This window comes from Melanerpes formicivorus, unplaced genomic scaffold (assembly GCF_026170545.1).
Source record: "Melanerpes formicivorus ecotype bairdi unplaced genomic scaffold, bMelFor1.0.p_v2 SCAF_35, whole genome shotgun sequence".
Taxonomy (NCBI): Eukaryota; Metazoa; Chordata; class Aves; order Piciformes; family Picidae; genus Melanerpes; species Melanerpes formicivorus.
In genome coordinates, this window is record NW_027142387.1 from 1,749,911 (window position 1) to 1,763,423 (window position 13,513).

The following is a 13,513-nucleotide window of genomic DNA, read 5'->3' on the forward strand; positions in this document are numbered from 1 at the left end:
CATAGGGCATGAGGGGCCATATGGCCTGCACCGTGGGTCTATGTAGCGTGACATAATTTTCAAGCAATGACCAAAAGCAGGTGCCCAGGAGTTAATGTAAGTATATGGCAGGTGCTTTTCCTTTCCATTTGCTCCTGGACACTCTCCCAGCTTCCCAACACTTGCAGTTCAGAATTTCCTGGTCCATAAGTGATTTCTACACATTTGGACCTTTACTGCTTTTCTGGTCTGTGACTTTCCCCTTGAGACCATTTAAGCTTGCAGTGTCCCCCTGTGGCAGTTGGCCATGTGTTAGGGGATGGTGATCTGTGTACCCCATCCTCATTTGGCCATCTTTCCCCTCCTTTGGCTCCTGTTAGCCCCTCGTAGCATCTTTGACCAGTCCTCTAGGATGTAAAGAGAGGAATGAAAAGTGATGGCCCCCTCTCCAGTGCCCCCTCACACCCAGGGCTGCAGAAGAATGGAAGCTTTCCACTTCACTCATATTTGCAGGATTGTGTTCCACCTCATTCTGTATTTTCTGCCAACTTGTCTCTTAATAACTAAGCTTAAGAACATGGCTGTGCATGGGGAGTTCATGTAACTTTCTCCCTGGTCTACCTGGACTGGATGCTGGAGAAAGTACTGATGTTGTAATCATCTAGAGTAGTGCCAAAACAAGCTCGGTAAGAGAGTGGGTCCATGTTGTGGTAGGCACCTGCAGACAGGTGATGTAAAGATGGAAATGGCCTTGGAGACTTTGCTTTTGAGCTGTTGCTGTGCAGAAAAGTCTTAGCTAATGCCATGGGCTGCTTTGCCTGATGCTGCATTTGTGTGCTTCTACTTGTACACATCTCCATTCTTCCATTTTCTGTTTTCTCTCTTTAATGGGCATAGTTTTACTCCATGGTGAGGCTGCACCTACCCCACACAGTTCAGGACAGTTAGGCCTATGCAAGTAGGGTGCATCATGGGAAGGAGAGCTCAGGAGATGCTGCAGTCTTCTGTCCCTTCTCCACAGCCCTAGTGTCTGGTTTTGACACATCACACTGCTAAGTCAGGGCTGTTCTCATGGGGTGTAAGGACCATGGGCCTTAACTGAGCCAAGGCTGTCAACTGATTTCTTGATTTGTGGTATGCTCAGATGTATGTGACCATATCTCATTTCTCAGGGCTGATTTGTGATATAAAGGCTTGGCCACTGTTGATATGCAGTGCTTAATGTCCAAAGTGAGTGGAGCATAGGCCAGATTCTGCCATTACATCTGCAGAGAACAAGAGAGGGGATGAAGATGGTGGTGGTGGTATGATTTTTGTAACAAACTTCGCATACGCTGCAGAGAGAAAAGCCCTTTGGTAGGGAAGAGGAAATGAAAGAATCCTAACAGTAAATCTAAAAACCCAACAAAAAGTGTGGTTCTATCTAAAGCTGCTGCTCTCACCCTCTTCGTGGGTAACTAGAAACAAAGAGGAAACCGTCTTGAAAGAAATACAAACAAAAAACATGGTAAGCAAAGCCCGAGAAAGATTCATAAAGACCTAGCAGGTTTAGGCAATTGAACCACACTTTTTAAAAATTAAAGCACTGGAGAGTGGATAAAATACTGTTATTCCAGCTCTTCTTTGGGACTTTTCACTGAAGAGGGCCCAGGTGTTCCAGAAAGGATACCTCCATGTTAGCTGTGACTGGACTAAGGCACAAAGAAGTGAGGTAATGTGACTATGGCCCTTTAGGTCAAAATTATTTGCCTCAAAGCTAGGCTTGAAAAAAACCAACTCAGATTGACTGGAATATTGACAATATGACATTTTCAAAATTAGGCTGAATGAGCACTTAGGATAAATGTCAATAGGGCAAATTAAGGGAGTTCACCGTACTTTCCATCTTCAGTAATGGTGTGAAAATAAAAGTACCCAGCATAAAAATGAAATGTAGGAGAGAAACTCTAAGAATCTGAGGAAGGACAAGGGAACAAGGAAGGCAAAAACAGCTTAAAGTCAAGTATTTAGAAATGTCAAGAAGTAATAAGCAAGTGCCAGTTTGTTTTGCCTTTACTTGACTTGAGCAGTGCCCGTTTCACCAGCAGTCCCCTAGAAATGGTAGGGTAGGCCACTGCCACGTGACAAAGGCCCTGTCTCGCAGTGGGAAAATGACAAGTAGTGTGTCTGAGGTTGTGTATATTACAAACACATGCCCCTGCTGGAAAGAGATTTGCAGAAATAGGTTATTTGTAGTATAAATTTCTGAGCCTAAATCCTCCTAAACTGTGTCATGTCAGCCTACATGGAAGCGTGATGCTGAGGAGCAGAGGGGTAACAACGGTGTATCTTTCCCAGTCTGGAAGAAGCCCAGGGAATAAACCCAAGTGACTGTGATTAATTTAGAATATAGACATAGAGATTAAAGGATGCAATAAGTGTATATTATCAAGTGGCCTGACAGCACATGTGATCACTGTGTGCTCCTCTGCAAGAGCCTGAAGAGTGTAAACACCACAGAAGGAGAGTAATTGCTAAGGATGATACAGAGAGAAACTCAATAATTATGAATATTTGGATGAAATTTTAAAAAATCAGGTTGAACAGCAGGGAAAAAGAAATCTCTCCAAGTGTTCATCTTATTGTGCATCCCATAGAATCTGAACTGGTTTAGTATCTAAAAATAGACATAATTAATCTAATTATACTTTTGTTTCTCTAATTCCTATCATGCCATAAATGACTCCTCAAAGCTGCTCACTACAACCTATTTCCAAGTTTTTCACCCTGTGGTCCAGGCCTTCAGTTGCTGGAAATCTGTTTAGCTGCAGTGATTTGCATTGTGCTATACAAATACCCAACTGTTCAAGGTCTGGCCTTTCAAATAGCTTTTAAACTTCATTCTGCTCTCCAGAAGAGCACACAAGTCTCCAAAGCATCATGTAAACAAACAACACTTACAGACTGAGTCATATTGCTGCATTAGAAACTCCTCTAAGAATGTCACCAAGGATTGCTGAGTTACCCAGCTGGTCTTTATTTGTTCTCACATCAAATGAACAGCAATACAAGGATATTTCTAGATTATTTTTTTCCCCCCCAATTTCTAGCTCTCAGTTACCTCTCCTTAGCCACAATTGCCTTTGCATCTTACGGATCTTTGTCATTGCTGAGTTAATTTGTGCAGTGGATTTTAGGGCATTCAGCTGCTTTGTGAGCTGCGTTGAGCTGCAGGGAATAACCAAGCTGTTGTGTGGCAGCTCCATGTTTCCACTGGTCAGGAAGCCCATGTTAAATCTCTGCTTAGAAGTAGCTTGGAGTTGAGAGCCTTGTTGTGAGATTTCTCCTTTAGTTCTCCTCAATGTAGATCAGGATTAATTTATTTTCTAATCTTTTCATTTTCTTAGTTTCCATTTTGTAGCTCACCTTCAACCACTGGAATTTGCTGTATGTTACAGAACTGGGTATGCACATATGCACGGGTACAAATTATTTATATCCAGCTACTTGCAGTTCCTGGAGGAGGAAACTGAAGATGTGGTCCTTGTGTAGTCAAAAGATGGGAAGCATTCCAGAGCAGCTGGTTGAAACCACTTATCTGGGATTGTTGAGAGTTAAATGTGGATGTTTGTTCTGTTTTCTGTATTTTTGGGTAGGGGATTTTTAAGTAGTGGGGGATGCACTGCCCACATGGTAGCATGAGAAGTTAGGGGGAGAAGCAGCAATACAACAAGCATTTTGCAAGCCAGGAGCTGATTTATTTATTTGGTGCAGAGTCCATTGGAGGTAGCAGAGGGAAGGATTTCTTTTGTCAGCTTCCTGGCAGAGGACAATTTGTCATTTTCATGTGGAGACCACATTATTAAGTTTGTTAAGAAATGCTGCATGGGATCCAGAGGTTATGAAAAAGATGAGCTGTGCTGTACTAAGAGCCAGCTGTGTTAAATGAAACAATTTTCCCTCCAAGTTGTGTGGTGATGAGGCCAAGATGTCTCGTCTTCTCCTGAAAGCATAGGCTAATGTACAGATGCTGGGTACATGCAACTGTTACTTATGTTCATGAAGGTTCTCTCAGGTTGCTTATAGAGTGAAGCAGGCAGTGTTGTTGTCTGGGTGGAATTATCCCTGGTGCATTTCCACCAAGTTGCTGTTTGTTCTTGGGCAAACTCTGCTCATGGCTTGTCCTTTACTTCTTTTGTGAAGAATAAGTGTCCCAGGGTGAATGTGGAACAGCAGTGTTGTGCTCACCCTGCTCACCAAGCAAGTTTATGACTGCATGATCAGGGCAGCACAGGGAGTCCCTTGCTTGCTAGTGAGTTCTTCCCAGTGCAAAAAGTCATTCTTTAATCACTGGGCTTTGATGAATCGCAAATTAGGTTCTTAAAGAATTTAAGACTCATCAGTCCAAGAAGTCCAAGCATGTTATGTTATATTATATTTATTACCCTGCAAGTCTGCCTCTTACTACTTTCTTTTTCTTTTTTGGATAGGCAAATGGCAGGGAGCACTGGAGTCAGTTGAATGGACTTGAGGAAGTCTAGTTAGTATTCCAGAAGGCAGTCTTGCTCCTCAGACAGCAGAGTTGCAGTGACTGGAAGGAATAATAAAGTGTTCAAACTGAAATCAATCCATCAGTTATTTAGCCAATACCTGCAGCAAATTTGGCATATTAAAGACTTCTCAGTGCCAGCTGATGAAATCATTTCCAGCCACTTTTCTTCCAGCACACTGATAACTGCTCCTCCTTCATGTGTTTGGCATGGTGGTTGCTGTGGAACTACTAAAAACAATAAAACATGTTCCCACAAGGTGTTTTAAGTTTACAAATGAAAAAGTGGTAAAATGGATGGCAGGGATCTAAGATGCCCTGGGGTTTGGACAGGTAGAAATTAATTTTCAGCCCTAACAAGAGCCACAGAGCTGAAGCTGGACTCTAGTTTGTGAGGTTTGGCCTGGAACTCCTGTGGTTTATTTTTAAGATCAGTGTGCAGGCTGTGCAAGCACAAGCAGAGAGCGGGGTGGGGGAAGTCTGATCACCATGAATACACACAGACACATGGAAGGAATGTGAGCTGATTGAAAATTGTGGTTTTTCTCTGAAAGCATTACCTCTACTGTATATTATCATAGCTAACATTGCATGTATCTGAAATGGGGAGGGCTTACCAATTAGAATTCTTTTTCTTACTCCCCCCTTGTCCATTTCTCATCTTTATCCATGTTTGTCAATTGAGTTGTTTGTTTGGGTTTTTTTCAGTTTTGCCATGTGTTTGTTTTTTTCTTTTTCCAACTTAAATTCTCTTTCTCTGTGAAGCCAAATAGTGCATTGCAGCGTCTGTGTCAACACGATGGTTGGCACATCAGAAGCGTGCATGTGTGTGCACATGCACACTGGAAAGCCTCCTGAGATAACTGGCTGTAGCCCATCTGTGGATCAGCCTGCAAATAAGCAGTGCTTCAGATGGCAACCAGTCATGCTGGAGCAGCAGCCCCAGTCACCAGGAGGAGATTCTTCAAAGTGCATGAAGTTGAGTGCATGCATTAATGTGTGGCTGTGGCTCAGTCATTTTTCTTCCTGATGAAAGCCTCTGTGTAAGCGTATATAGAGAACATAACTCACCCCTTCTTAAAAGGGAACTAACCCCACCCCCATAAGACAATATGTGCTCTTACTGAGCCCTAATGCAAGATATGATTAAACAGAAATTCAAAATAAGATCTTTCCTTGGTAAAAACTAAACAAACTAATTCTTGCTGTGAAAGCTGGCAACACCATTAAGTTCAGATCAGTCGATGAGATTGTACATGGAGAAACAAGGATGCCCTTAGGGACTCAGCAAACCTAAATATTAGAAAATTCCCATCTGGTGATCAGCTTATGAACCAAAGGAAGTGTAGAAATTTGCTGGCAAACTCTTCAAAACTGTTGTGCATATTGAAAAGACATTAGCAGGGAGGCAGTGCTCTGCCTGATAGTGTTTCTGTTACATCGTGTGTGAAAGCCTAGTACCACCCAGTTCAGCAGCAGGAACCATAGGGAATTTAAATGAGAAGGAGGTGTCGCCTCAAAGGAGTTCACATCCAAGATAGCATTCAGCACCTGGCTCAGTTCTGGCTTTTAATTTGGTGAGCTGGTGGTTCTGAGGACAAACCTGCTGAAACACAATGAGGGCTTCCTGTGTTGGGCTGGAGTGCTGTGTTTGTTTGGCCCTGATCTCACAACGCAGGTGCAGGCGTGGGGGCCACACCGGCTGCGTTCAAGCTGATGCAGGCGTGTTCTCCAGTAGCAAATATTTTCTTGATGTGCTGAAAAATGCAGCCTGTCATTTCTACAGCCGTCTTCCTCAAGGGTTTGGCAGGAATCACAGGGTGCTTGAGCAAGTCGGTTAGCTGAGGACAGAGTGCTTTGCTAGCCTCACCACCACAGCTGAACTTTCCAAATGTAGTGATCTCCTTAAACCAAGTAAAGCTTGTGTGAGAGACTGCAGGGTCTGTGGAAAACTTGCCACAGAGTTGTAGAATACCAGGTTGGAAGAGAGCTCAAGGATCATCTGGTCTTTTCTTGGCAAAAGCACTGTCTAGACAAGATGGCCCCAGTACCTTGTTGAAAAGAATTCTAAATGTGTCCAGGATTGGGGACTCCAGAAGTAACTTGTACCCATTACCCTTTCTTTTTCATGTGACTCCTTGTTAAAAGGGAGTCTCCATCTTCTTTGTCACCACCCTTTAAATACTGGAACTTGGTGATAAGGTCTTCCCTATCCCCTGAGTTGTCTTTAACTTTATGAGCTTGGGAGCAGCCTAATGTCTGCTGTTGTCTCAAGATGTTACACAGCATCTTTCAGCCAGCAGGTGTTGTCTACCTTTCCACCAAGGCTTGCAGGCAATTGCTGCTGCCTGCTGCATCTCATCAAACTTCAGTTCACGTTTTCCGCTCAGCAACAACAATACCTGTCCTTTCTCCCAGTTTCTTTCCCTCCATCCTGCAGCAGAGCCTTAGCTTTCCAACTCCCAGAAACCAAATGTGGGGTCTCTTTTTTTTTTTTTTTTTCCTACAGGAATGATTGTAATTTGAGAGAGATGAACCTGTTCAATTGAAGAAGGCCACACAACAGAAAGTATATATTGATGTATTTTCCAGAAAAATCTCCCTGTGCTCAAATTAATGAGTTTGTAGCATTGCTGCAAGCAGTTGTGTCTCTTGGGGCTTTGGGGTTTTTTTTTGGGGAGACCCTGTTAGCTATGCCAGAGACAGGAGAGCATCCAAAGGAAGCTTAACAGTAGCAGGCAGCAGAGAATTCAGAAGGCAGCAACTACCAAATCCAGCAGGGTGTGGGGAATGTGTTTAAGAGTTTTCAGTGCCTTGGCATGTCCCCACAAGTTCTTGAAAATGGTGAAATTCAAGCACAGAATCAGATCCTTCTGCTGAATTGGAGCCGAGGGCTCCAAATACACAGGCAGCATCTTTCTGCTTTGACTACTTTACTGTTGGCTTATGTCAGGGAGTCTCTGCAAGGAGGTCCTTGAAGGATTGGGCCAGGAATTCAGTTGCCTTTGGATGACTATTAAGAAAACTGCCTGGCATTTGCTATGGTAGTTTGCATCTCAGCCAGCATTTTTAAGAAGTTGCAAGTGTTTAATAAATAATTTCCCTAGCAGACTAGGAAGTTACATTTTGTCAGTTGGTTTTGATGAGAGGATTTTCTCTTTGCTAAGGGTTAGAGTTTTGTTCCTCACTTCAAATGAGGAACATGCAAACACCATTATAGTCAGAGCGGGAAACCTGTCTTGTATGCTAAGTTTCTCCTAGGTTTTCTAGAGGTAGAGCATCTCACAGACAGGCAGAAGTCAGGCTGGCCCAGATTCAATCCTACCCTGTGAGTAGCCTCACTTGTTCTTTACTCAGCTATAGCATAAATGATGGTGGCAGCATGTGCCTATAATACTCTCATGGTGCCTTTAATGAAATAGTTACTGGGTGGGATATGAAAAAGCAATGTGAAAGCCTGAGTTACTGCTTTGCAAACTTCTCACTCTGTATTTCCATATAAATGCATGTCAATCCATTTCTTTTTTATGGAGTTTCATGTGGGTTCCAAGAGAAGCCCTGGATGATGGGTGCTTTGGCAGGTCTCTGTTTGATCTAAGAGTCTTTCCCTATAAATATTCAATGCTCTTCAAAGCATAGTGGTTTTGGACCTCCAAGCATGTAGAATTTACTGCTCACTTCTGTGCCAAGGGCTGACCCAAAAAGGGCAGAATGTGAATTCCTTCTGTAAAATTGACTCTGCTAGTTCTATACATTATTCTCCCTGTCTCCCTTTTAGCATGTTAGTGTGCTGACAGTAGAGTACACAGCACTTAGCAGCTGGTTTGTGGAACCATCAGTCAGGAAATTATATGATAAATAGGAGGTAGCCAGGTTTAGTGGCACTTTATTCTGCTTCAGCAATTTTAGCCTGACTTTGGAAAAGTCATCATGTGGTTTTTCTTAAGGGTTGCAACAGGAGATGGCTGCAGTACAGTGACTTATTACACATACATTTGAGTTATGATGTTCACCAGCTGTATTGCTCATGTGTAAATAATAAACTGTGAGATGGATAATTAGGTTGGGGTTTGATATGCAGCTCTGCTCTGGTTGGCGCAGGGCTAAGAGGGGACAGCTCCCTGTACCGTGATGGAATACAGCTGCTGCCCCAATGGAAACTGCAGACAAGATGCAACCAAGGTATACAAAGGAGCTTAATGTGAGAGGACTCAGAAAGGTGTTCTTGGAGATTTACATCCCATGTATTAAGTCAGCTTGTTGGTGCTTTCTGCTGAACAGGTTTCACACAGGGCAATACTCTTTTGGAGTCATTCCATAGTAATTTTCAATTTCCCAGGTGAAGGAGGCTAGATGATTGCATTCAGGAGGGTTCAGTGGAGTCCCACTGCTCAGGCTGGCTGAGGATGGGATGGGGAGAAGACTCAGCATCCTTACTGGGCTTGCTTGCCCTGGCCAGATGGAATCCTTTCTGTCTGACATAAACAAAGGTGACAAAGTCTCTGTGGTCTCACCTGTGCTCCCAAGAGCAGGAAGTCTGAGAAGGACTTCTCTGTGCATCTATGAGGGTGTGAGTGACTTCCCTCTTTGAAACCATGGTGGCAGAGTTTCTGTGGTAGAATACCATACATATTTATTTTTTTTAAAACCCTCTCCTTTCTGCTTATGATACTGCAGTCGAACACCAGCAAAGTAGGGAACCAAGCAAGCAGGGAGATGTGCTAAAACATACTTCCTATGCCCCTTTTTCCTTTCTCCACTGTGATGGCTGGTGAGGAATTTGTTTTAGGAGGTGGCAGCAAGCATCATCTAGTCAAATGGTGACAGTGTGTTCACAGGGGTGCCTGGTCATCTGTGACCCACCTTTACTCCTGCTGAAGCCCAGGCGTGCTCAGCATGGGGAGTGAAGATTGTAACAGATTGCCTGCCAAGCTCCAGTAGGTGCTGCAGAAAGCAACCATGTGTTTGAGCTCCCAGTAGTAAGCCACAATTATTTTTCATTTACAGTGCCTGAGCCTTGAGTCAGTAAATGGGAGAAATGTGCTGTGGCTGATCACATGCTAGTGATGTGTCACAAAATCAAACCATGAAAGTGGACTGACTGTGTCAGATGTTTCCAGATTTTCCTGACAACTGGGGATATTTCCTCAGAATTTAGGCAATTTCCCCTTTGTCCCCTCTGTTTATTCCCTCAGGACTATGAAGTTTGTTCCTCTGGTTCTTTCTCCTGCTTCAAAACATAACTGATAAACTAACCAAACTTTGGACCAACACCAAGGGGAGGAAAAAAAAAAATCTTTTTTTCTTTGTTCGTTTTGGTTGGTTGGTTTTGTTTGTTAATTTTTCTAACCATCTCTGGTTGGCATGAAGGAGCTGCTTTCACAAATGACATAATCTAAGAGAAGGATTGTGTTTCCTGAATGGGAAAGGCAGGAAATACAAAGAGAAGATACTTTCAGGAGTCAGCAGGCAAAACCAATAGGCTTAGTTATAGTGCCAGTTCATAATTAAAGTTTTCTTTCTTTCTAGAAGCATTTTAGTAAATGACATGATCTAATGTCTGTACTTCTCAGCTTCTGGTGTTAGATAAACACATGACTTCATCCAAAGCGCCTGTTGGGTAATGATTGGATAGGGTCAGTTTGTCGCATGGCACTGGAGATGCTCAGCATCTCCTTTAGATTTTGAGCATTTGGGAGGTAGCAGTGGGCGCAGAGTGGGCAATCTCCTCCTTGGGCACACAAGTCCATTGGTGGGCTGGTGTGGGGATCTGTGGTCTGTGTGTGTTGTGTCCTTCAAAGCTGGGAGGCAGTCCTCTGCCAAAGCAGTGGGGAGCTTCAGGCAGGCTTGGACTTGGCTCTTCTGGGCAGTCCATCTCTTTGTCATCCTCCTCGAAGAGGCCCTCTGGAGCTGTCTGAGAACAGCAGAGAATGGGAGCTCTGACAGCTGCAAAATCCCTTAGCCCTGCAGAAGCATTTGAGGGGCTGATGCAGAGGAGCTTATGGGTCCGTGGGTCTCCAGCACTGAGGCCAAGGCACCCTCTTCCTTTCAGAACCAGTGTCTGAAATGAGTCCCTCTGTCCTCAGGCACATTCCTCCAGATGTAGCCATCGGTGTGACCCAGCTAAGCATTTCCACTACTGCCTTTCCCCTTACTGCAGTTCCCTTTTCACTCCCTTGTCTGGTGTACTCCAGATAGTCATTTCGCAGCTCAGTTATGCTTTCTGTTAGAGGTCTGTGTGTACATCTCTGAGGATAGACTTCATTGTTTTCTCTACTTAAGCTTTTTGTCCTGGGATGATTTCCCCCCCACCTTGTTTTAATAAAAAATAAATAAATCGTGAATGCTTATGAGAAGCTTGATGGTCCTTTTGATATGACACTTCATATATAGGCACATAATTGTTTATTAAAGACTTCTGTACGTCCCTTTCCATTTCGGCTTTAAAAAGGTAATGTTGAAATTAGTGAATGCATATTTATGCAAATACTGTGGGCCAAACTCTCCTCTCAGACCTGACTGATTGCAGCTGGGAAGGGGAATGCAACCCAAGTGATAGCACTGCTGACACATGCTTTTCAATTACTGTTCCATCTCTATGAATGTTGTTTTTAAAGAGTTGTTGGAGACACTCAGATGCAGGAACCTCGCTTGTTTTTTTTCAGATCCGCCTCACCTCTTCCCAGCATTCCACCCTCCTGTACCAATTGATGCGAGACATCATGAGGGACGCTACCATTATGAACCATCTCCCATTCCTCCTCTGCATGTGTGAGTATTGAATGTTTCCCCTTTCTTCAGCTGCCTGAAGAACAGGCAGGTACAGGAACCTTTGCAGTGCTTAAACCCGTGCACTCTGCCAGCCTTGCTGGAGACCACTATTTACTTTTGGGAAGTGTTGAGGTTATCTGTTCATGGAGCAAAATCCAGGCGGCTGCCTGAGGAATTCTGGTTACAATAAGTGGCTGGCAAGTGTTAACTATATGCTTTGCTGGCATTCGTTCTGGGTGCTGTTGTTCCAAGGTCAGAAAGTGCTGAACCCTGTAAAATGCAACCAGACAAAACATGTATTTGGTGTGTATCAGGCTTGGGATTCTTCATAGCTAGAATTTCCTCTCATGCCAGCGTTGCTTGTTTGTGTTGTGTTTTTTCCAGTGACTGCTATGAAGCATAATGAAATTTTTAGTAAATTTTTGTAGTCCCTGTTGTGTGCACGCACAGGCAATCGGTTGATTGATGGGAATGTCACCCAAACAAAATGGCAAATGTGATAGAGCACATGGTTTACACAAAGATAAAAGAAATGAATACCAGTGATAACGTGCATTAGAAAAGGCTGGTAGTGGTGAAATCCTGTAGAAATAAATATTATCTTACTCTATATGGGGAGACAGATATCAGCTTTGCAGAATAAAACCAGTTGTGTCCAGAAAACTGTTATATGGCATTAAAAATGGAGCTGAGAAGCAGGGCTTGGTACTTTGCTAAAAGGCTTGATATATACATTTAATCATATCTACTAATCTCCTCTCATATACTGAGAAAATACAACAAGAAAAGCACAAGTAATACTTTGAAGAATAATGCAAGTTGTTTAGATGGCAGATTGCTTTGCTATGGCTATTAGTTACAGCTGTGTAATTACATATATATGCAGAAGAAAAATTAAGTTGTTTTAAAACAAGTCCTCCTCTGTGAGCAGAATTAATTGATATTAACAGTCCTAACTACCTGCCCAAGTACACACACAATATTTTACTACCAGTTTTTTTGGGTCAGTCTTCTATTACCGAATTGTAATTTCAGAGCAGATTTGCCTGGAGGTAAGTAATAAATCTGTGTTGCAGTCTTCTTGGGCATTAGAGTAAAAGTGGGTATGTATAGAAAGAGAGAATACAGAAATCTGTGATTTATTCCTCAGAGTTCCTCTAACACATCACTACTTACAACACTGTCAACCATATCATCAAATATACCCAAATAGATTCTGATACTTGCTGCTAAATAACCACTGTAAGCTGAAGGTGGCAGGCTCAGACAGTCATTGTATGGTCACCCTAGATTCTACAGTGCAGTGAATATCCTGTCTGAGTATTTTTTGGGAGCTGATGGAAGGGCAATCCTGCTCCTCCTGCAGCTAGTAAGCGATTTGCCTTTGTCTTTGGTGCCAGGCAGGCGAAGCAGGGAGGCCCAGAAGTGTTTTAACCTTCATCGGCAGAACACCTTCAGCCAAAGCCAGAGTACCAGCTGTGAGCTTTCTTAGAGGCTTCTGGATCCATGTACTGTGGATTCTGGCTGCCCTTGATATGCTGAGCCCTCTCCAGAATCAGAGCCCCATGAACCCAGCCCATACTGTGACAGCCTGCACCTGCAGATAGGGCTTTTGGGTGGGCAGACCACTGTTCCCTGCTTTGTGTGACAGTGGGAAATAGGGGCTAGCAATCTAGAGGGCTATAAATGCCAGCACTATTGCAAGCCCCCACTTCTGACTATACCCTGTGGAGCAGCAGTGATTCCACCAGTCCCTGCAGAGGCTTCTTAGAGATGATGAGATCTTATCACCATGTGATATGAATGCAGGAGACAGGTGCTTTAGAAATACATGCTGATATCTGCCCATGCTTTAAACTCAAAATTCTTTCACCATGGCTGTTTATTTTCCCATTAACTTCTGTTGGTTCTTCTGCTAATTTGGTTTGTGCGGCCATAGCAATGATGAGCTCTGGTGGACGCTTGGAGCCGCTGATGGTCAGTGTTATTAAATGTAAACACACAATTAAGCAACTTTAAAAAAAAACAGTCAAACTCCACAGCTTCTTTGTAGATTTTAAGGTTTTTCATGCTTTTGCAGTTTTCAGGAATGTGTTTTAATGTATGTGTGAGGTAGACACCCAGCAGTTTTGTTGCAAGTTCTACAGAGGTTGGTGTGGGTCTTCCTTAGGAGTGTTAGATTTGGGATTGTTTGAGCCATTGTTGACCTGCTGTCCTAACAACCATTAACACACA

The 13,513-nt window shown here is 43.3% G+C and overlaps 1 protein-coding gene across 4 annotated transcripts in view; it reads left to right on the forward strand.

Annotated features, from left to right (window-relative positions):
• GLI3 (GLI family zinc finger 3) overlaps positions 1 to 13,513 on the forward strand; it is a 214,985-nt gene that overhangs the window by 110,612 nt on the left and 90,860 nt on the right. For all 4 annotated transcript variants that reach the window (XM_068156833.1, XM_068156834.1, XM_068156837.1 and 1 more), the window contains one exon: positions 11,173 to 11,278. In XM_068156833.1, coding sequence (XP_068012934.1) covers positions 11,173 to 11,278 — 106 coding nt within the window. The remainder of the gene's footprint in view (positions 1 to 11,172; positions 11,279 to 13,513) is intronic.